This window comes from Talpa europaea, assembly GCF_964194135.1.
Source record: "Talpa europaea genome assembly, chromosome: 9".
NCBI lineage: Eukaryota > Metazoa > Chordata > Mammalia > Eulipotyphla > Talpidae > Talpa > Talpa europaea.
The window spans coordinates 105,362,821-105,387,694 of NC_140076.1; the positions used below are offsets into that span (position 1 = coordinate 105,362,821).

General features: G+C 42.0%; 1 protein-coding gene across 2 annotated transcripts in view; it reads right to left on the bottom strand.

The window, feature by feature from the left end:
* Positions 1 to 23,458, bottom strand: part of VAV3 (vav guanine nucleotide exchange factor 3) — a gene marked incomplete at its 3' end in the record, with an annotated part of 291,483 nt that extends 268,025 nt beyond the window's left edge. For both annotated transcript variants that reach the window (XM_084243513.1, XM_084243512.1), the window contains exon 1: positions 23,096 to 23,458. In XM_084243513.1, the coding sequence (XP_084099639.1) occupies positions 23,096 to 23,299 (204 nt within the window). In that variant the 5' untranslated portion in view covers positions 23,300 to 23,458. The remainder of the gene's footprint in view (positions 1 to 23,095) is intronic.
* Between the last annotated feature and the right edge of the window lie 1,416 nt (positions 23,459 to 24,874).

Here is a 24,874-nt window from a genome sequence, read left to right on the forward strand (position 1 = left end):
TCACTCCCCTGGTTTCATTAGCTTTACTTTGCAACTTGTGCATTGGATCTTTTCATTCATTTGCTAACTTGACTGTAAGGAAACCAGAGTTGGCCAGGTGAGTCATGAATGAGTCAGAGCTCACCTCCTGGAGTAGCCGCAACTGTGGCTTATTGCACTAAGCCTGAATTTCAAGTCGGAGAAGAAAGCTGCAAGAGACCAAGCCAAGGACTGCAAAGGATGCCAAGTCAATCATTAAGAGAACAGGCCACCTCAAAAGCAGTCTTCTCAGCACTTCCTTTCCAGGTGGGAATTTATTAATTTGCACCCCATCCCCAACCACAGAAAAGATACACCTGCATCTCAGTTCACTAGCTCCCCATCTGATCCTGGGACTTCGTTAAAAGGAAGGGGCAGCTGAGAATGCATTGGTTTTACCTCCTCCTCAATGCTGCCAATCAGATTTCCAAAGACTGTGAAACAGAAGAACCACAGTGACGGCTCAGATGGCCACACCTTCCCTTACCCTAGCAAGGGAGACAGTCTATACACAACTGAGAAAAGCTCATCCTTCACCCGCTAACTCTTTTAATAAATAATGCAAATACAACCCACAAAAATCACAGTTTTTGAAGATTCAGAAACGATGTCACAAAAGTGATTATTTACCAAAACACCACCACTGTTGAGGTGTTACAGAGGCAGCGTTGGAACCAATGAATGACTAATTGGTTCCTTCCATGCTGAGTGGAGAACTTCACTCCAGCCTTTACACAATGAGTGTGGCTAGCGGCTGCAGCAGCTTAAACATCAGCTGCCTCAAAGGCATCTCTGCCTCAGAAATACCAATATGTCATTTTTCTTCTCTCTGGACTGACTTCTGGAGGATAAGGACCATGCAGTTCTTAAATATACACTATTGGTATCCTCTGTCCTCTACTATTTGTGTTAAATACAACACATTTTTTTATAAGTTTATACGCATTTTTTTTTAATTTTTATTTATTTATTTATACAAGCACTGGGTACAGTGAAAAGTGCGGCAGGGTGAGAGAACTCACCAGAGCCAGAGTGGGGAGCAGAGCAGGCAGAAGGACTGAAGTACACTGCTGAGGGGAGCAGCGGGCGGCAGGAGAGGTCTGCGCGCCATGCGGGACCCTCCTCTGGTGGCCGGGGAGCAGCCGGGGATCGAACCGGCGCTGCAGAGGCTGCGGACAGCTTCGCAACCCAGAGCTCAACCGCTGCGCCACCAGGGAGGCCCTAAATACAACACATTTAACAATGTCAAATATAAAATGAATAAGGAACACCTATAACTGGTTATTAGCTGTTTACCTCCCAACCTCAGACGACAGGTAGGCAGGTAAGTAGATGGATAGAAACAGAACTATCCTGCTTGGAAGCTTTATAACCAAAAGCTCTCCAAGTTCATAACAGAAGCATATCCAACAATTCATAACATGCTAAAAGATTCCAATTAAGGCTTTTAGTCCCAATCACTAATAAGATGTAGGCATTATGTTAACTATATAGATATGGCTAGGCTTCAGTTTAACAAAAAAGAAAAAGACATTTTATGTAGTCTCTTAAGATTTCTAGTCTTTAGTATTTAGAATGCATTTTCCCATTAAAAGGTGAAGATAGCCCAGTCCTCAGGTCAGCAGCCAAGCAGCCCTGACTTCAAAAAATAAGGCTAAAAAATACAATCATTTGGCTTCACCTCCCGGCTCTTCAACATCACAAAGGGCATAATCACACCGGAGTCTGAATTCAATCTTCTTGGCATGTCTGGCATAGACCTAACCCCAGCCCTAACACAGCAAGCCAGGCAGGGGAGACTCTGAGCTGTAATCATTCTGGACCCCTAATTATGAACAGGCTGGGGGAGGAGTAAAAAAAATGACAGCCCGGAAACAATGATCCCAAGGCAAGATAAACAGAAGAAAGCTTTATACATAGAAGATGGCCCCTCCGTGCACATGTAAACCACAGAGACAGGCTCCACAGAGAAAGGGCAGAGCATTTCAACCTCTGCTGGCAACAATCACTACACAATGAACAAAATGCAAACTACTGGGTCCTGAAATATGCTAATCAAGTTTCCATTTGTTCTTACTGTAAACTGGAAACAAATCTTTAAAGGGGAACTTTGCAACATTTTCTGAATCCTTGTGAAAATCTTTTACACCTTGTCCCTCTCTTTTTTTTTACAGCATTTCTATAGGCCATTGCCCTTGCTATCTAGGACTGTTAGAGAATGAATCGCCTTTCTTTTTAATAACTGTCTATCCTGGCTGGAGATCTCATTTTTCCTTTTGTATATCTCATAAGATGTGACTTTTTCCCCCGAGCTTAATTAGTCTCTTCCGTACACTGCTGCTCCTTTTCTGCTAAGACCAAAGTGTATTTTCAAACCACTCTAGTTCCTCCTTGATTTCCTAAGAAAACCTGATCTCTAGAATCTGAGTGTGTCAGACACAGGCCTTTATAATCACCTTATCATTTGGGCTTACGATAATTTCACTGACATTTGACTAAGCAAGGTCCCTCCCCATAATTTTTACTTGCTCTTTAAAAAAAATCTATAACTCTTCTATAGGTGAAGCTACAGTTCTACGATCTACTAGGCAGAACTTATATAATTAACAAAGCCAAAGCAAACATAAGTCATGTTTCAGTGTAGAGGAACCTCTGTTTAGTATCAGTGAGATATTTCTGTCCCCTCAGTAGTAACCCAGTTCCTTCTAGGTCTGGTCTTTGAGATCTGCTCATCTGCACAGAGGGTGCTTTCTCAGTCTGTAGAAGGTCAGATGTGTAACAGGTGGTCTATTAAGGTCTTAAACTACAAAATTATATGAGATTAGTCCCTTCAGGGCCTTCCTTTGGCCTGCAATGAAATTAGCCAAACATGGTGAAATCAATTCATCACTTCCTATCTTGGCCTCATTCTCACAATTTAAAGGAAGAACCCCAGGCAACAGCACACTTGAAATGTTTTCGCTTTTGCAGCTTCAAGTTACTGGGACGGAATCACAGTAAAAGCAGCAAATGCTATTCCACACCAAATGACTAAAAAGATCTAACCCCTTCCTCAGCCTTACCTGCAATATGAGTCCAAGCCAAACCCTCAAAACACAAAGCACAAGCGACCCAGGTCACCCACAGAGCCCAGCCAGGATCGCTGCATCCTGCCTTTGCTACAACCACATTCTAAGAGACCCATCACAAACAGCTGAGCCTGGTTAGTCGTAACCAGTGTTGTCTACACTTGCCTGTGGGTTATGCTACCATAAGCTTCAGTCCCCCAAGGTGGAAGTAATAAATACCCTCTTTGCTACTAGTAAGAAATCTAATGAGCAATAAAGAAATCAGCAACAGATATAGAAAATGGGATTCTTTTATTGATAAAAGCTAGTGATATGCTGGAAAATGTGGCTTAGGGATACAGGCTCACCTCTCAGTCTCCTCTCACACCAAGAAAACATGTAGCCCCTCCACCCCTTGAAGACAAAAGCTGCTCTGCTTAGTACCCTATGAATGAACATAGAGCAGAAAACAACCACCCTCTTTGCAAGTAAGGAAGTCTCAAAGAGCAGACCCAGAAGAAGGCAGGTCACATATGCCAGGATATTACTGTAATATGTTCACAAGGAAACATAAAATATGGAAGGGGGGTGTTTATTCTCCAAAACATGCCTCTCTTATAACCTAAGTTTTTCATTCTCTTTCCAACGCCTATCAGAGCTTTGAACATGGCATTAGTTCAATAGTATTTATTGAATGGATGGGTGAGTGAAAGAATAAACTACTTCTGAAAGAACAAAAAGCAGTTTTGAACTTTTGGGACTTACCAGTGTAATATAAAACAGCTTGTACTTCTGAGAAGTGCAAACAAAACAGTTGGAGGTCTCAAGTACAAGGAAACATACAGGGAATCATCTAATCTCTTAAGAATGCTCATCTTCATCATTAGACGTCCTATTACTTGGCTCAGGACGATTCTCTGCCTGGCCTCCTGGATGGTCCAGGAAATATTATTATAGGTCTTGGATGAAGAATGTTGACTAAGATGGAAGATTGAGCGAAGCTACAGTTGCTCCACATATTTGCCTTTTCTCTTCAGACTTGTCCTCAATAACAAGAAGGATTATATAAGAAAAATGTAGGCAAGTCTTAATTACAAGATACATTTGGATCTTTAAAAGGTCCTTGGAAAAACACTCAGATACTTAGTTTCACAGAGCAATTTGAAATCATAAAGGTTTTTAACAAATTGTACATAAAATTCTTCTCTCTATAATCATAAAAATAGTTCTTTTGCATTTAGTTATTTATACATCCCTAAAGATTTATTGAGCAATATGTGCTGGTCATTTTGCTGTGCCACAAAAATTCAGGGATAAATAAAATCTAAACATGGGCCTCCTTGGTGGCGCAAGGGGTTAAGACACAACCTGTGAACTGTCCACAGCCCCTGCAGCACGAGTTTGAACCCCCAGCCTACCAGAGAGCTACCCACATGGCACAGCAGGCCTCTCCTAACTCACCCGCTGCTATTCCCCTTGGCAGTGTACTTCGGTCAATCTGTCTGTACTGTCTCCCACTCTGTCTCTGGTGAATCCTCTCACCCCCCACACCTCTGGCCTGTACCCCAGTTCTTGTATGCATAAATAAATAAATCTTTAAAAAAAAAATCTAAACATGTCCTACCATCATAAGGATTAGGTCTAGCAGGAAAATCAGTCTTGAAATAAATATTTTCAGAATGATGAGCTGTTTAAAGGGGAATTTAAAAATCCAGAATCAAGACAAAATGGCAAGTTACAAGTCTAGAGAAAAGGAGAGGATGACAATTTGGGAGAAGAGAAAAATACCCAATGTGACTGCAGTAGAAAGTGCAAGAGATGGAAGCTAAGGTTGGAGAGGACCGCAGGGTCAGGTCAAATGGCTTTATTCAGGATTTTGCACTTTACCCTCAGAGCAGAGGAGAGCATTCTAAGAGCCCAAAAGATCTCACAGGATTATATCTCGGTGGGTTCTTTTTTTTCGAAGATTATCGAAAATGCAGTTGGGAGAATGCACTAGCGTAAGGGAGAATATTCATGGGGAGACCAATTATGATGCAGTGGCCCAAGAAAAAGATGATGAAGGAGGAGCACATATGGAGTCAAGAGAAACAAGGAAGGTTGAGCACTAAACCTACACCAGTAAGTACCTGAGAAAGCAGATTTAGTCAAGTTAAATCATTTTCTCAAAGTCATCCAACAAAGAAGTGGCTGAGATATGAATCAAATCTAAATGAATCCAAAGACCTTTTTTAATTAAGACTTCAGAAATCTGGCTCTCTTTTTGTGAGACAGAAATATTTCTCTGCAAACTATCTGGCGGTATGTTAATAAGAACTGCAAGAAGACCTAGAAAATTCACTTTGGAAAATAAACCTCAAGGAAATAATCTGTACAATAAGATTTATAATCATGTTATCTATGAAACAGAAAAACTGTAAATCACTCTGGATACTGGTTACATATGAAGAAGGTGGACTGTTGTTATTTTCAGAGCTATATACTACTCCATTATCACTTCCTGCATGATCCTGAGAAAATCACTCAGTCGTTTCTAAAATTCCTAGGTATAAGAATTATGTTCCCTGGGCCTCTTCCATGGCACAGCAGGTTGAATGCAGCGCTGTGAAGCTTTCTGCAGCCTCTGCAGCATGGGTTCAATTCCTGGCCAGCCAGGGAGAGTCCCACATGGCACAGCAGACCTCTCCTGTCACGCCCGCTGCTCCCCTCAGCAGTGCTTTTGGTATGTCTGCCTATTCTGCTGCCCGCTCTGTCTCTGGTAAATCCTCTCACCCTCCTGCCCCTCTGGCCTGTACCCCAGCTATTATATAAATAAAAAATAAATATTTAAATAAATAAATGCAACTGAATTTATTTAAGAAAAGAAAAGAATTATGTTCCCTTACTGAATCTCTCAACTATTTATGGAAACAGACATTCATATGACCATAATTGTATTTAGCAGAAGGACTGTCACTGCCATTCTCTGATTAAGAGCTCACAACATACAAAGCTCTGGGGTGGGAACCTGTCATACATTATCTCCTCCAGTCCTCACAGCAATCCCCAGCATAAACAACGTTGTTCTCAGGAAGTAGCTGAAGGTACAGAGAGGTGGAGGATCCTGTCCTAGATCATACCACTGACACAGCACATGCCAAACTTGACCTCTAAAGTCCATGTTCTTTTCAATGTATATTGCCCCCCCCTTGTCACAGAGAAAGTGAAGATTCAGATAAATCAAGCCAACAGAGCCTCAGAGACCACAAAGCTAATAGGTGATAGAACCAAAATTTGAATGCAGATCTCCAGTTCCAAGTATTTTCTCTTTTGTTATATCATAGCTGTCACATATGAAATCACCAACAAACAGATAAAGCTTTGTGAATTAAATCATTTTATTTTATAAATAATTTTTTCCACCTTGATCTTTTAAATCCCCCCTTGACATTTTCTCCCTCTCCCTCTCTTTATCCTCAGAGGTCTCTATTTATTAGTGTCCACTAGCTTTTATAAATATTGTGCTTTGTCAAATCACCTGCTGTGTAAATGTCCGATATTTGTCATTTAGACTCGGTTTCCTATACATAACTCCCTTGAACACCTCTCATTTTTCTGGAAATGGCAACATTTTGTCTTTCCTTATGGTTAAATATAATTCCATCATGTGAATATACCACCTCTGCCTAGTCAGTGAACACTTAGGTTGTTTCCATGTCCTAGCTAAAATTAGATCATTTTAAAACCACAGTATGTCCAGACTTTGATTCCATTAAGACACCTGCAGCAAGAATACAACAGAAAAGGAAATTTTGTCATAGACTAACAAAATGTTATCACTGCAGAAGAACTGTGGGAAAAGGCCTATATCATGAGAAGATTAACTAATGGGTGAGAAAAAGGAAAGGAAGTCACAATAGAACGAATTGCCCGCTACGTCCACAGTGTTGTGCAAGATATTTTTCCCATCTAAATTTGCTTGCTCTTCACAATACTCTACAAGAATTATCTCTATTTCGCAAACAAGAAAATGAAGATGCAGAGAGATTAAGGGATTTTCCCACAGTCACTCAATTAGTGGAATATAATTTGAACCCAGACTTGTCTAATGCTAAAGTCCATAGGCTTTCAATATGCTATGCTGTTCCCATTGCAAAACAATGGGAATGTGTTTTCAGAATATTTTTGTATCCTGTGATTAAAACACAATAAAATTTGGCATTCTTGACCCACCAATATTAAGGTTAATGTTGGGGATTCACTAACTAGACACTCAACCACTATTCACTGGAGTACTCACTTTGTAGCAGGTACTGAGCTAAAAACATAAAGCTGAAAAAAAAAGTGGTCTTTGATTTCACTGAACTCACAATCTAGGAGAAATAACATGTGTTGGTGTCACCATAATTGATTGTCTGTATTCTCAGGAATTTGGCACGTGCAGTGTTATCTGACTTAAAATAGCAAAACCTCCGCTCTCCTAGGAACTATGTGACTCTGTGATAGTTTAGTTTCTGGAAAGCTGAGGATTTACTTCTTTAAGCATCAGATCTTTGATTTCACAATTTTCATTATTTAATTATTTTCAATATTTTGTCAATTTTGCCAGGGCATTTTGAATTTTAAAGTCTAAGATACTATATCCCCGTCCCCACTGATTTCCTTATACTATTATCTCAGATGGATATTTGGGACAAAAGAGAGTAAGGTCTTTACAATAAGTACTTCACATAAGAAATCCTGGCCTCAAAACTTTCCTATCTTTCTTAAATAGTTTTTTTAAAAGATTAACATGGTTTAAACTTCACTCAGTATTATTATGAGAAAAGTAATGTGCTGTAACACAAAACCAAGTACACTTGGGCAAATCACCGCACACATAAGGAGACTTATATCATTCATTTTTAAAGCCAAGGGGCTAAGCCCAAATTATCTCTAAGGATCTTTTCTGATCCAAAACAGTGCAATTCTTTGAACACTAAACCCCATAATGGTCCATCACCAGGACCATCCTTCCCCAGAGTCTCATGCACTGTGCGAATTCATCTGGTTGCACTCTCCATAGTCCAAGATTAATATGGTTCCCGAGTTCTTAAATTAATGATTCATAGTTTTTACTACTGCCAACTTAACTTTCAGCTGTCCTGCTCTAATTTTAACTTTCAACCTTTAATCTATAAGGACTTTAAAAAAAAAAGAAAAAAGATAGGTTTCATGCAAGTGAATGGAACTACATTTATTGAGTCCTTTCTAAGTGCCAAATAGTGAATGTGCCTTACTTCAATTAATTTCTTCATTATAACACTACAAATAGGTATTGTCTCCATTTTATGCATATGGAAACCAAGATCAGGGCCTCCCTGGTGGTGCAAGGGGTTAAGCACAACACTGTGAAGCTATCCACAACCTCTGCAGCACGAGTTCGATCCCCTGCCAGACAGGGAGCAACCCACATGGCACAGCAGACCTCTCCTGACTCGCTGGCTGCTCCCCTCAGCAGTGTATTTCAGTCAGTCTACCTGTTCTGTTCCCCACTCTGTCTCTGGTGAATCCTCTCACCCCCTGCCCCCCACTCCCCACACCTCTAGCCTTTATTCCAGTTCTCGTATGCATAAATAAATCAATCTTTAAAAAAAAAAAAAAAAAGAAACCAAGATCAGTGGTTAAGGTGCCCAAGATTGTAAGTAGCAGTGCTAGGATTCAGAAGCAGGCTGCTGTGTCAAAGGTACAAATGTTTTCTACTGCATAATGCTCCCTCACAAGTTTATCAGTATAATGTGAAAACTGAAAGCCCTGAGCCTCGAAGTCTGTCCACAGGAACTCCTTAAGGGTTATCATAAATGAAGTTTAGCTTATTGCATTCACATGGAATTTAAAATATCTATTTTCTGCTATTCCATAGAAAGGTAAGGGCTTTTCAAATTGTCATTGTTAATGCATTTATTCACTTAGAAAATCTTATATGAAACTGAGGCAGACTTTAGGTAGTTGCTAAACAACTTAGTGCTAACTAGACAGATGAGAAACTAATTTATATGCATCACTGAAACTGGTATATCATTTATTCAATGTGGAAGGAAGAAAATTAGATGCTTCAACAAATTTCTCATTACTTTTAACCAAGTTCATTAAATAGAATTATATATGCAAAAAGACTGAAAATTCAATAAAGATTCAAGCAATCAGACCCACCCACTAAATGCTCTCAAGAGTCCACATTCATGTTTTACAAACTACAGGAAAACAAATATAGAAACTACAGGGACGAAAGCAATGTTAACAGCAATTAAGTCACATGGTCTCCTTAAAACAGTGTCTCTGCAAGCACCCAAATCTTTGAGGTAAGTAGTGATCTTACCCTGAATGGGGTTATGTCCCAATAAATCTACCATGAACAAAAAATACTGTGAATTGAAAATGCATTTTATACACCCAGCCTATTGAACCTAGCTTGGCCTAGCCTACCTTAGCCATGCTCAGAATACTTATATCAGTCTACAGTTGGGCAAAATAATCTATGAAAGTTTATCTTATAGACAAGTGCTGAATGTCTCATGGAATTTTTTGAATACTGTTTTCTGCATCCTGGTCTATACAGTATCGGTTGTTTACCCTTGTGACCAGGTAGTTGCCTGGGAGCTGCCGTCACTGCCCAGCACCACCAGAGAGAAATGGACCTCATTATCACCAGTCCAGGAAAAGATAAAATTCCAAAATTCAAAGCACAGTTTCTCCTGAAAGCCTACTGCTTTTGCACCATTGTATAAGCAGCACTGTTGTAAATAAGAGTCTGTCTACTTATTCTGAGCTTTACAGAACTCAATTCCTGCTTCCCCCTCATTAAAGATGAACATTCTGCTGAGTCCCCAGTACAGTCTATGGACAAGCCCTCTGTCATCACAAACAATCTGAACTCAAGCATTTCTTGTGTTGCTGACTACATTCTTATTTCTTGGCTGACTGTGGCCTAAGCTTACTAATTTCCTCTAGCCAACAAATGTTCCCATATGTGAAAGTCAAATGCTAGGGAATCTAATAATCTTCTGCCAAATCTACATTTTGGAGTATCAAGAAGTGACAAAATTATCCCAGATCCACTTTCCCTGTCTGGCATTGCAAATATGATTAAGTGAAAGTTACACTCACTGAATAACATTGCTTTTTTAAAAAGACTTGCACAAATAAGCAGATGCTGTGAGCTGGTTGCCAGCAGGGACAGACAGTCTCTGCACTGCTAAGAACTGAAATAGGTGACACACCCCAAAAAAAGACAAAAAAAAAAGTGCATACGAATGAAACTTATAAGGTTTAGAGCAACTGGTACATCTATGCTACGTTAATGGTCACTTTATGGGACAGGCTGAGGACAAATCAAGACTCAGGAAGACTAGGCGGTAATGATAAGGACCAGGTGAACTTGCAGGGACTAAGGGAAAGTTGGGCACTCAGGGTATCTGGAATTTAGAGGGTTAGAGTATGACTGAGAACATGAGAGGAAGAGAAGAGGGTGATATGGAGCATTACAAAAAGGCAAATGAAAGCAATGGCAAGCTGCAGCAGAGAAGCTGGACTGTACAAGTAGGCTGGTGAGCTGGCACACCTGGCTGCTGGCTTCAAGAGCTCTCAGAGGCTCATCTGTAAGAGCAGGAAGCCTGTGCAAAAGAAGGGCCGGTGCTGGGTGACTGCCCATCTGACATCACAGAAGGGGATTTAGGTAAAAATGAAAAGGCTGATCATGGGTTCAGATAGGACTTAAAGGTATGCAGCCAGAAAAAAAATTAACTAGGGAAGGAAGAAATATCAATCAGGCACGGAGCAAAAGATATATATATTTTTTTTTAGTTTTCTTACATCATTTTTCATTTTTGTACAGTATTTAGTTTCTCCCCCAGGTGTGGATCCCAAAGTTAGTTCGGCCACCATCATAGCACCTGTGAACCATCACCACAGTCCCTTGTGCTCTTCCCTCTGCTGCAAAAGATACTTTTGATATCGAAAAGGGGGGGGCCTCCCTGGTGGCATAGGAGTTAAGTCTCAAAGCTATCACCTCTACAGCCTGAGTTCAATCCCCGGCCAAGAAGCTGACCCACATGGCCCAGCAGACCTCTCCTGTATCACCCACTGCTCCTTTCAGCAGTGTATTTCAGTATATCTGCCTATTCTGTTCCCCCACTCTGTCTCTGGTGGATCCTCTCACCCCCCGCACCTCTGGCCTACACCCCAGTTCTTGTATGCATAAATAAATAAAAATAAATCTTTTTTTAAAAAGCTTTCTGAAAAGGGAGGATGATGAATAGTTCAGTAGGTGCAAGGGAATAAAATGTGACAAGTCAGTGCAGAGGGGAGAATGAACAGGCCTCTACCCTTCCATGCTCTACCTTAGGTACCACTAAGCAGTTTGCTCTCACTTTATAGTCTTTGTTCCTTCAACTCTCAAGGTACTCAGGAGAAAAGGCCACACATCAATGATACATAATTCAACATTTTCATTGCCAAATGCAAATGCAGTACAACCATATTCCAGCATTAATGTTATTAAGGATATTTCATCATTGCTCAGAATAACTGTCTTCTTGAAGACATCGCTGAGGTCTGAATGTCTTTGCACATTCTTTATCTCACACACTTTCTCCCCACCATTCTCTCTGCCAAACCAACCTTCCTCCTCTTGAGTAACCACTCACATCTCTGGCCTCTTCCTGGTCTTATGTCTCTCACCCAGTGGCAGCACTTTGCACCTGCCTTATAGCATACAATAACTTACCTCCTTCCTACATACTTATAAAACCTCGATGTGAAGGTCAAATCTGCTTTCTCCCAGTGCCCCAAAAGCAAAAACTTCCTATGATTCATCTCTCTGCCTTCAGTGCCCTGCACAAGGAGGTACTAGAAAAACGAGTATGGAAAAGAGAGAAGTACCCTGAGCCACACACTCACACAATCCTTTTATGATGCTAGTTTCATACCCTGCACATCAGCAAAATTAACAATTCGTCAAAAAGGAACTATCCATTGACCAATCATTTGCCCATTCACCCTAAGTCGATGGCTCCATTCCCATGCCCTGTTTCCTAAGGGCATGAGCTAGGTAAACAAAGACTAAAAGCAACAGTCAGAGGACAAGTTTTGTTCACATTTGGAAACTCTGCATCTGCTATAAAATCTAATATTTAGGAGGCAAATTGATGACTTAATTAATCAATCAATTCATGTGCAAATTCCCATGAAAATAGAACTAAACAGAAAGCAAACGAGCTGTGAAATTACCAAAGAAGCAAGTAATCCTTGAACTAGATCATCAGACTAAAATAACTGAAAAGGTCTCATTAATTTAGATGTTGCTGGGCCTCCCTGGTGGTGCAAGGGGTTAAGACACAGCCTATGAAGCTGTCCGCAGCCACTTGCAGCACGGGTTCAATCCCCAGCCGGCCAAGGAGTTACCCACATCATGCAGCAGACTTCCCGCTGCTCCCCTCAGCTGTGTACTTCGGTCAATCTGCCTGTTCTGTTCCCCACTCTGTCTCTGGTGAATCCTCTCACCCCCCACACCTCTGGTCTGTACCCCAGTTCTTGTATGCATAAATAAATAAATCTTTAAAAAAAAAATTTAGATGTTGCTACTTTAAATACAGTGCATCTCAGTGCAAATAATACAATGTTATTTTATATTTGCAAGGTAGACCTGACTTTTTCCAGCATTTTCCCAGTCATTTCCTCATGAATTCAGCGTCTATCCACTAGCTTGATTGGTAAACTTCACTAAATTTGGAATTAGGACAATTGGATTCAAGTCCCCAGTCTTCACCATTTCCCGTCTGTGTGACCTTGAGAAAAGTCCTTTAGCCAGTGCACATCTCAATTTCCTTCTCTGTAGAGCAGTGATAAGATCTTGTTCTTCCTGCCTCTTAGACTTGTAAGGATCAAGGGGCAGGGGGAGGGGAAAGTAGTAAAATCTTACTGAATAGCTACCATCCTGCAAGCCGTTTACATGTATTATTTAATTCTCACCACAATCCCGCAAAGTAAGTTTTACTATTTCTCACCCATTTGAGGAAACTGAGACTCAACAAAACTTTCCTAGGATCAATGAATTCTTAAGTGCATGTTAGGATTTGAACATTTCTGCTTTATCCCAAAGTTCTTTGTGAAACCATAATGCCTCCTAAATGAGGATTTAAATATGTACCAAAAAAATTTAGCTGCTATTTAGCTTATTATTGTACATATAAGTATTCGAAAAGCAGGTACTTGCTCAATCGCCTGCTTGACACAAAGCTGAGGCTAAATCCAGGGTTTGCTGACTCCAGGTCCAGAGCCTTCTCATTAAACCAAACTACCCCAGAAACTCAGGGGGAGGCTCCTGACTGACATTAGTGGGCACAGAAGCATGACGCTTGTTTATTCAGACCAGCTGTTACAGATCTATTTTAAGACAAGCACTTTGAAAATCATGAAAGGTGACTATCAAGTGTTTCATTAAATATTCCATATTAATTGACCCTCTAGAAAGCTCCCATATGAGACCTATACGTTTCTGACTTCCTGTTAAGCAAGCGAGTCAAAAGCTGACTACACTTCTTGCAACATGTATTTTGAAAGCACATTCAGACAGCAGCACAAAATAAAATTCTAAAATAATTTTCCATGTAAATGAAAAGTAGCTATTTCTCCGCTGTTCATGGTGGCATCCACTGAATGCCCAAGAACTATGGAAGAGCAGAATGTCAACTTTGACTGGCCTTCACACCATGCATCTTTACTGACAGGAATTAAAAAATGGGATATGATTATATTCCAAATAACAGCTAATAGTTGTGCACTTACAAAAAGAATGAAAGCTAAAGAACCATTTAAAAGGATGCTATTTCAAACAACCACGTTCCTGCTTTCCAGGAAATACAGGCATTTCTGACTCTCTCAATCGCAGGGCATCAAACCACGCACTGTCACAAAGCACAGTACTAAAAAGCCAAGAGCCAGCTACACTCATTTTCTCTGTCCCTCTCATTAACTTTTTTCTATCAGATTTTATTTCTTTCTCCCATCATACACCAGTCAAAGGCCTATCTCCCACTTTAAACAGTGTGATAAATATGTCTAAAGTCATCCAAGTTGATACATTCAACAAACCAAAGTTTTACCTTAGGGTCTGACTAGTGCCAGGAGCTGTTACCCTGTTACCCATTGCCACAAAGCCTATCAGACTATTCCTCCAAGGCCTTGAATTCCACAAGAGAGCAAGACCAAGAGAAAATAAGAGAAAAATTCATCGCAGTTCACATTCATAGGTGCCAACAGCCTTAAACCATGGGAACTCAGTTCATATTAAATGTTGTAATTCTAATGTTGGCTCCACCATGAACTACTTGTTAGAACAAGTTAATAATTCCTCTTAGTCTTGGGGAGGTTCAAATGGGGGGTAAATAACAGTGCCTGTCTCATGGCATTGAGATTAGATAAGAAATTCAGAGAAGATGCTAAAAGGCAGGCTGCCTCCTTTGTTTCTGTAGAACCACTAATAATTATAGTAACACAGTTAACATTTACTGAGTCTTTATTATATGCCTATCACAGGACAACTTCATTCATTCCAACCTCACAACAACCTTAGGGGATAAGCTCTTCTGTGATGTCAACAACGCCCATTTTAGAGATGAGAAAGCTGAAACATAGACAGGTGCAGTCACTTTCTAAAAGTGACTCAATTTCAGTTACTTTCTGAAAGTAACTGGGGTAGTAAAGTTATCTGCTGGTATTACTAATGCTACTTAATGAACAGAAGTTTTTGAGTTATCATGACATAATGCTGAATACATATTATTAAAGTTTATGTCAATATGTTTGAAAAGACAGTAAACAAACTCATCTTCTTCCATCCACCAATGAATTTATTTAAACTTATTTAAGTATGTGTGTTATATATGATCCCTTGTATCCATTTCCAGAGAGATGTATGAATGAGCAAGTCTGTGGCAGATTCAAGCAGGTCACAGCCTGGAAGGGAGAGAGACAAGAAAAAATAATGCAGTGCCAGGAATGTCAGGATTCGCTTGTGCACACTATGCAGTATGGCAAAGAGAAATGGGTATACACCACCCCACAGAGACGTTTGACAGCACGGTTCATTTGCTAAGTCACAAAAAGTCCAGAACACAGAGAAAAGTAGAGCTTTGAGTAATGGAGGCGGGCCAGATATGGGCCCTTGCATGCCAATTAAGGAGATTAGATTTTATCCCATGGTCCATAGGGAACCATTAACCAGTTATTAGGAGGTTGGCAGACTATCTTCCCAGGAATTCAGGGACATCCTGTGCTCAGCAGGTCTTTACGGCTCTACCTTGAAAATGTAGTCAGAATCCAGTCATGGAACTAAGTGCATGTTTGTGTGGAAATGGAAAGATCTGGGAGAGAACTGCTGTGGCTAGAAAACATGGGATGAGAGGGAAGCACGTGGTGTGCACCAGCAGCATTCACTGATCACTCACCCATAGAAGAAGAGAGAAAGGATCATCTATGGGTATAGATGCAGGCAGTCAGGAGTCTGAGGAAGCTCTCTCCTGAGTGTTTTCTGAGTGGAAGAGAAAGCAGGGTCACCAGTTGGGAGACAGAATGGAAATGGACATGTTAAAGGTTCAAAAAGAAAAAGTACCAAATAGTCATCTGAGAGAGTTAGAAAGCAAATGACCGTGGCAGTTCTCTACTTGGTCTCAGGACCATGTTATACTCTGAAAATCTTTATCAAGAACCCTCAGCAGCTTTTGTTTATGTGGGTTATATCTATCAACACTTAGCATATTAGAATTCTAAAATGAGAAATGCAAACACATAACCCACTGCCAATCACAGCAATAACAACCGCATCATGCACTCTTTGGAAAATTCTGCTATACACTTGTGAGAAAATTGGAGATAAAGAAGACAAACAGCAGCTTAATATTGTTATTTAAAAAAATAAAAAGGTTATGACCTTAGAGAGCCCCTAAAAACATCTCCAAGACTGCCAGGAATCCCCAGACATACTTTTCCACGAGAAATATAATCAAATGACTGGGTAGCCTAGCGTTGCCACTTGAGGTCAGGGATCACGAATATAAAGTGAGACCAGGCAGCTTGCTGTCGGCCTTCCTCCATCAGGTTCTACAACTGAGTTGCAGGCAGGGAGTAAGTAGAGAGCTGAATAAAACTAGAGTTGTAGTTTACCCAAATGAGTATTGCAAATCAAGAGAAGCGAAGGAAGTAATTATACCAAGGCCATGGTATTTAAGCTGAGTAGGAAGGAAATGAAGGCATGAAGGCCGTGAAGAGGTGGTAGATCCAAGAGTTCAAAAGACTGTTGGATTTTAGGTATTAGCAGAATAAGCCAGAAGGAAAGCAGTGGGAAGAGAGCAGCAGGAGTGAAACTCAGAATATGGATGTTAATAGCTTCAAACTCTACACCCAAGACTGAATGTCAGCTCCTTTCCTCTCTGAAAAGTGTCTCTCCTCTGGATCCTACTACTCACTTAAGTCTGAAATCTGAGCTCATCCTAGATACTTTCACCCTCACTGAATCTGGGTGGCCCCAAAGTCTTGTTCATTCCAAGCCTTCATTAACCCATTTTATTCCTCTCCAACCCTCCCCTCCTACCCTCTCTCTGGGACACAAGTCTCATGCTCCCTGGACTGGACATCAGCAACATCCTTGCCCCAGCCCAGTTCTGCCCCATCCAATTCACTCTTCACTCTGTGGGTGAAATTTCTGTGATAAAGTCTGATTACGTGATCATCTTGCTTCCATCTCCTCAGAGACATTTAACAGCACGGTTCATTTGCTAAGTCACAAAAAGTCCAGAACACAGAGAGAAGTAGAGCTTTGAGTAATGGAGGCTGGCCAGACACGGACCCTTGCATGGCTATTAAGGAGACTGGATTTTGTCCCATGGTCCATAGGGAACCATTAACCAGTTATTAGGAGGTTGGCAGACTACCTGCCCAGGAATTCAGGGACATCCTATGTTCGGAAATGACTGTGACAAAAGAGGTGGGGGCATGAAGCAGGCAGGTGAAGGCGAGCAACATGCTTTTAGTCGATCAAGGTATAAAGAGTAGGTGACACCACGGGGTCATGTAATGATACAGGGGAGAGAATATAAACAAGACCTCAAAGGAGGAGACTCTAAAAAGTTCAAAGAATGTTTAGGTAAAAAGAAGTCAGCAAAAGTAACAAAGAAATAGAAAATGTGGGGGGGGGGAAATGATTAAAAAAAATAACTAAGACAAACTAAGAAATATTATAGAGCCAGGAGACTGTAGCATGACGGAAGTCAAGCAGAGGTTGGGAAGGAAAAGGAAAGTCAATAATGTTAATTACCACAACAGGTTTGAGAAAAATAATTTTCTTTTTTTTCTTTTAATATTTATTTATTTATGCATACAAGAACTGGGGTACAGGTCAGAGGTGAGAGGATTCACCAGAGACAGAGTGGGGAACAGAACAGGCAGATTGACCAAAGTACACTGCTGCGGGGAGCAGTGGGCTAGTCGGGAGAGGTCTATTGCGCTATGTGGGTTGCTCCCTGGCCAGGGATCAAACTCACACTGCAGAGGCTGCAGCTAGTTTCATAATGCTGCAACTTAACTCCTTGCGCCACCAGGGAGGCCCTGAGAAAAATAATTTTTAAGAGTCCTTTGCATCGGAAAATTAGGAATTCAGCGATGATCTTATTGGATCAACTTATTTGCATTTTAAAAAGATCTAATTTTCCCCATTTCAAGAAAGGGAAAAAAAACCTACTTTCTCATTTGCTTCACCCTGGCATTCAAGAGATTGTTCCTCACCAGCAAAGTCTTAGCACTTCAATTCTTTATCCCAGGCTCTGACTCCTACAGAATCCTGGTGAAGTCATCAAGTTTACAGGCAGAATAAGTACTTAAGATGCCTTAATATACTTTAACTACCTCACATCAAAAGATCCCAATTGGTGTCAAATTTAAAATTATACTGGCAGGTTATCCAAGAGAATGATTTAACAAATGGCAAAGAGGTTACTGACTTCTGATAAGACTAAATAATGGCATTCTGAACAGACTAAAAATGTAACTGGACACAACACTCTTTTTGAAAAAATAACTTTTTTTTTCTTTCCTTCACTATAACCCAATAATCTTCACACAATAGCACCTTGTTTGGAGGGCAGGGAATGTAGACATGTATTTGAATTACACACCTTACTGCTAAAAATAATATAATCATAGTTTCTTAAACAATGTACCATTATGTATAGCAGAAATAAAGTTCTCTTTAACTATTTTTTTTTTAAGTAACAACGATAAGCCCCAATCGCATGTTAATACCTTGAAAGGAAATCCTGGGGAAGAGTGGTATATTCTTTTAGAAATGCTGCCATTCCTAATACTTGCTGCTCAAAAGAAAATAGTACATGAAAAAAAAAAAAAACATGGAAATCAAAGGTTCTGCATGGAAATGCTATTCAGAAGAGTAGCAATCTGAGTAAAGGAAGTTTTAGGAACACAAATTATGCCACTTATACTTTCTCATATACATACATATCTATTTTTCTACATATACACATGAGCCAAATTGGTTTAAAACTAAAAGAGCTCTTTGAATAAGTATAAAATAAAAGAATGTGAGAGAAGAAAATCACCTTTGATCTCTTTTCCTCTACTGGTTACCACTGCATTTTTTTGCTCTCTTTATAGCAAAATTTAGCTCCACGGAGATATCTACACTTGCTGTCTAGATACTCTCCTCTGAGATTCTTCTTCTCCGGTTGGGTAGACCAGCTGCCCATCACCCACCAACTCAGTTTTTGTCAAGGTCACTAAGAAACTTTTCATGACTTAATAAAATAGTCTATCTTCAATCCTTGCTTTGCTGGCTCCAGCAGCAGCATGTGACATGTTTGATCACTCCTAGAAACACCTTATCCACTTGGTTTCCTGGAACCTCCCTCTGCTGGTCTCCCTCTCATCCATTGGCCATTCCTGCTCCTCCTTGACAGGGGCCTGCATCTCTCCATTCTTGACACATAGGCCCATGGCTCACTCCTTGGGCCTTTTCCTTTTACACCAGTCCCAAGGTGTTTATCGTCCAGGCTTATGATTCTAAATACCACCTACCTATCTCCTGACAACTCCAAAATTTACACATACATCTCTGACACCTCCAACTGCCTCTCAGCATGTCTACCTAGATATCTACTGGAATTTCAAACATAACTAGCACCAGCTTTTCCTCCCTCTAGCCCCCGACATATCCCCAAAGCTAGTCTTCCTCCAGTCTTCTCCTTATCAGTAAATGGAAACTCCATCATTCTAATTCCTCAGACCAAAAATCCTGGATCATTCTTGGCTCCTCTCTTTTTCTCATACCCCTAATTTGATTCCATCAACAAATCCTGCTGGTTCTACCTTCAAAAATATATCCAAAAATGAACTATTTATCACTATCTGCTCTGCTATTGCTCTGATCAAAACCATCATCTCTTGCCTGAACGATGACATTAATCTAACCGCTCACAGCCTGCTGCTTACACTCCATTCTCAACAGACCAGTCAGAGGGACCTGTAGGAAAGGTAGTGTGGGTCATGTGGCTTCCCATTTGCCTCAAGGTGGAAATCTGACCTCTGTTTTCTCTCTGACCTCATCCCTACTGCTCTTTCCCACACACTCACTCTCCTTCAGCTGCGCAGACCTTCTAGCACACCCACAATTTAATTACCTCAGGACTTTCACACTGGTGTTCCTTCTGCCAGGAATATTCTTGCAAACATCCACATTCCCACACCTCATTTACTCACTCCCTTCAGGTTTCCGCTCAATTATGAACCCCTCAGAAAAACCTTCCTGACTACTTTCTCTAAAATCAAATCACACTTCACCCTAGCACCAACCATACTTAGGTTCAAATCTCTTCATAACACATCATATTATATAGCTATTTATTTATTTATTGGCCATCTCCCCCACTAAAATATAAGTGGATTTTTTTTAATTTGTCTACTGTTTCAAACCAGTGTCTTAAACAGTGCCTGGCACACAGTAGGAATCGATAATTATTGAAGGAACTCTTAAAATCTAAACAAGTCATTTTAAGGCAATTCAAAATTCATCTATACTACTTAGTGGTCAGTAAATTCATTGAATGTGTTATCCCCATCCTAAGATATAGTGTAAGGCAAAAATTTAAATTACAAAATAGTCAGATAAGATCTCACTGATGACATATCTATGATTGGCTATGGACTTTCATGGAGACCTCAATCACTAAAACTGGCTCCAAGCCCATAGCCATGATGATCACAATGTACCTCATCACAGGTAAAATCTTCTCTTCCAGACTTTATCGTGTGCTTTGCATTTCAGCAAGAACACTGTTTTGGATGAAAAATAACTCTGTCTAATATATATAAAGATGAAACTTCTTGGATTTTTCACAGACCATGAATTTTATTAACTTTATTATTTATAATAAAAGGAACATGTTAAATGTGACACTAAATGTGATTACTCTTTATCTTTTAATTCATTATAAACAAAATTCAAACAAGGCTATTGGCTTTTTTTAAGTAGTTATTTTTTAATTGAAGAACCAATATCATAAGACCAAAAAAAAAGCTGACATCCACAGCCAGGAAGAACAGTTAATAAGCAAGAGACTGGGATCCCATTTATAATTTTATTTTGAAGGATAATCAATTAACCTTTTAAGAACCCAAGACACAAAGCTACAATTGAGTAATCATTATTCGCAGGGTAAGTTTTTCTAATGCAAACAAAACAGAAGGTTAACAAAAAGAATGAAGAAATCTCACTTATTAGAGAGATACTCTTAAAAAAGTGACTACTCATTTTATTGCCTCTTTCAGAAGAATTAAAAACAGGCAATAAGCAAACCACCAAAAAACTACTCTCTTTGTTAACATCTGTTCATAACAATCTCCAATGTCACAAAACTCTGAAGTGAGAGCTTCCAATTATTCCCTGGCTCAGAAGATCATGTATTATAAGGAAATTGTCTATTTCAAATTAATATCTTCAATAGAAACTGAATCCAATAGACAGAATGACTCTTACACATGATAAAAATGGTAAGTACTAGTAATAACACCTCTAAACGCAGAAGAATAAAATCTGTTGGGACATAATGTCAGGGTTTCACTAAGTGATGAGGTTTTTTACTCTACAGTATGGAGAAAGATAATGTGGGAGTCTCATAACCAGACGCCACATTAGAACTTTCGTGAGAAAGGTACAAGTAGTTTAGAGAAAGAAATATTTAGAGGTGTCAGTCCAAAGGGATCTGTAGGCCTGCAGTTGTTTTAAAATTTTGATTGTAACCTATTACTATAAATATAACAGCAGAAAAAGTGTTTTTAGTAATTGTGCTAATCATGAACGTCTATCACGTGCTCAGCATGTGTGAGGTACTATAGTCAGGCTAAATATATCAACTTGTTTAATGAAACCACCTAATAAGCCTCACTTAAGGATTTAATGACAAGCTATATAAATTCACCTCTCTAGAATTCAGCTGTTCAGCAACCTTGCCTCACCAAACTCCCTGCTGGTGAGCCAAGGCATCCTAACCCACAGGGCTTCCTGAGGCTCTAGGCAAAGGGGGAAGAGGGGGGTCTATGGGTTGGGTAACTACCTGAGCTCCCTAAAGAACTCCCAGCTTAATGGAAATGTCCGTTAAACTCCTTGGTGCCCATAGTTGGGATGACTCTAAAGGGTCCACAGAATTAGCAACCAGCACCCAGGATTAGGGGCCATAAACATCTCACAAAACATCTCACTTTTAAAAACATCTCATTTTTAAATACAGATGGCTCTCACCACTTACACCGTCTGTCTTAGGGACTGCTAACCAGCAGACTGAAGGCAGACTGGGAAGGAATGCAGAATTGGAGGTGCACAGGCCTCATGAAGAAACAATGCCATCAAGAAGAAGAAATGCATGTGTGTGATCTAACTTTTAATACTTAAATATTAAATTATATAAAGTTACTGCCTTCATAAAAGGTACTGCTCTAGTTGGGAAGTATCTGAAGTTCTTCTGTCTTTCAGGATTCCTGCTGAAATGTGCCAACCCTTTCAAGTTCAACGTGGTTGTTTACATTATGAAAGAGAAAATAGATGTGCTAAATCGTGTTTAACTTCTTTTCATTAAAAAAAAAAAAAAAAAGCTTTGACAGGACGGAGAAACCACTCCTCCACTGAGTTGCAACTTTTGAATTGACTGTCATAGGCACACAGCTTTCCAGCGTTGCCTCTTTTCTCGGCAACCCCTCCATCAGGGACCTCCAGACAAAAGCTGCAGTCGCAAGCCCAGGGTGCACACCTCCCGAGTGCAGCGCGGATGCAGGAAAGCAGAATCTCGAGTGAAACTTCTCATTTTCCGTCACTGCTGGACTCCCTCCTCACATGGCTTTAAAGAGCTGTAAACACAAGCACCTCGCTTGCCAGCTGGTCACAATCTCGGGGAGCTTTGGGGGGGGGGGGGCAGTCGCTGTTTCCTGCTCCCTTCTCCTCCCTGAGACCAATGTCATTCCTGCAGAGATAACGGGACAGAGACGCCCTCCACTTCCTAGAGTCCTCGTAAATGTCACGGTTCCTCTTTCAACCAGGGGACAAAACGCAAAGCAAAAAGAACAACACTAACAGCACAGTTCCGACCCCCATCCCTCTCCACGTTATTACACAAGAGCTGGAGCAAATTCCTTTTGTTGCCCTATGCATCGCACACAAAAGTAGGTGAAGGGCACCCTAAGAGAGCCCCCCACCCCGCCTCCTAGAAAGCCTTTCCAAACCGTCATAGCACCTCTGCACGCAGGGTTTTGACATTCAGCTAAAAATCACAAAGAGAAAAAGAAAAAGAAAGAGAAATCATGCCAAGCCAAGGTAAGAAAAGCCAAGTGGTCCCCAAGGCAGAAGGCTGGGAGGCTCCAGCCCGAGCGCACCTACATGTTTGCATTTACACAAAGAAATTAACCAGATAATTAATGGGAGACGCCGGCTGCAGGGGGGAGGCACGCGGCCTCCTTACCTGGGACATCTGCGGCCTCAGGTTGATCTCCTTGAGGTTGATGGAGTGCGCGCGGAGGTTGTTGAGCAGCTGACAGAGCAGGACTCCATCGCGGAGGGTCTGCGCCAGGTCGAACACCTGCGCCGAGTCCCAGGTGACCCGGTGGTTGGCGGGCAGCACCTTGCAGTGGATGAGCCACTGCGCGCACTGCCTCCAGGGCTCCATGCCCGACGGCTCGGGAGCCCGGCCGGGCCGGGGCGGGCAGCGCGGTGGCCGCCGACGCCGGCCGTGGCCGGCCGCTTCCCGGGGAGCGCGCGAGGCTGCGGGCGCCGCGCGGGCGGGGCGGGGGTCCCGCGCGGGGGTGCGCGGGGGTCTCGGCCCCGCTCCACCGCAGCTGCAGCGAGTCCCGCGCGCCCCGCGAGCGCCCGGGCCGGCTCCGCGCCGGCGGCCGCGCACAGGCTTCCGACTCCGGAGCGGGGCGCCCGGCCACTGAGCATGCCCAGCGCGCGGGCCGGGCTGGCTGCCGTCTGGAGTCCCCAGAGGCGCGGGTGGGAGAGCGCGCGCCGCCCCGGTCCGGGGTCGCCGGCCCGGGCGGGGGAGAGGGGCGGGGCGGGGGGCGGGGGCCGGGGGGGGCGGCTATGGGGAGCCCTGCACCCCCGCTCGCCGCGCGCCTTGCGCGTGGCGGCGCTGACACCCGCCCACCCACCCCCAGGTTTCAGGGGGATTTATTTGCTCTGGGACGGCTGAGTGTGGCTGAGCGCTGTCCTACGGTGGGGTTCCCCTTGGGAGCCCCGAAAAGGCGAGGACAGTTTTCGTTTAAGGGTCTCAGAGGAGCCACGGATTTATTGGGGCGCCCGGACTCTCCAGAGAAATTAAAAAGAATTAATAAGAAGCACAGGGACTTGTGAACGCGGCGCTGGAAGGCTTAGACGCAGCCCCCCACTCACGCTTTCCACCAGTACGAGCCCCCCAGTTCTCTTCCACAGGCAGGTAATTCCACGGCCCGGGTGTGGGAGTTTGGGTGCCTCCCCGTTGGGATGTTTGGGCAATTGGAAAGTGTGTGGGATCTGGAGACGCCTGCAGAAAGCCACCCCTGAACCCGGAGCCTATTTCAGCCCCAAGAGTGGGGCACTTGGAGAGTTTTCCTCGCCCCTCTCGGGCTGGGACTGCTGGGCGTCGCGGTCCTGGCCCTTTGGAGACCCCACAAAACCCGCCCGGGAGACACTGGGCAGCGCAAAGCCCTCGGACCCGCGCGCCACCGCGCATGCGTCGGGACGGCCGGCCCCTTGCAGGGCGATGAGCCTCGGAGCTGGGCTGGGCAGGTCGTGCTAGGCTTTGGGACCCTTGCAGAAAGCTGGGACGTGCCCCAGAGCTCTCCCGCTGGCTGAAGCCGTGCGTTCGCGTTTCTTCCGTCTTTTGGAGACTTCTAACTCTGGCCTCTTTGCTCCTGCTGCTCATTACTCCCTCCAAACTAAAAATAGTCTTTACGTTATTTATGCAAGATATTACCCCACTGAACTCTTGCTGTTCTGTGTCAATGTGGTCCCGGGTCACCCTTTCAAGATGTGTTCAACACCTGCAACTTATATACTGTTGTCATGCAATGTTAACTTCGATAAACATTTTTTAAAAAGAAAAGAAAATTTGAAAAGTGAAAAAGTAGCCTTATGGGATTTTATATTTTTTTTTTAATTTTACATTGCCATAGCGCAAAATGTTTCTATTATGAACCATATTAATTTTATAAACCAAAATGTCATTAAATTATCTTTTTTTTTTTAATTTATGTGATCTGCTAAG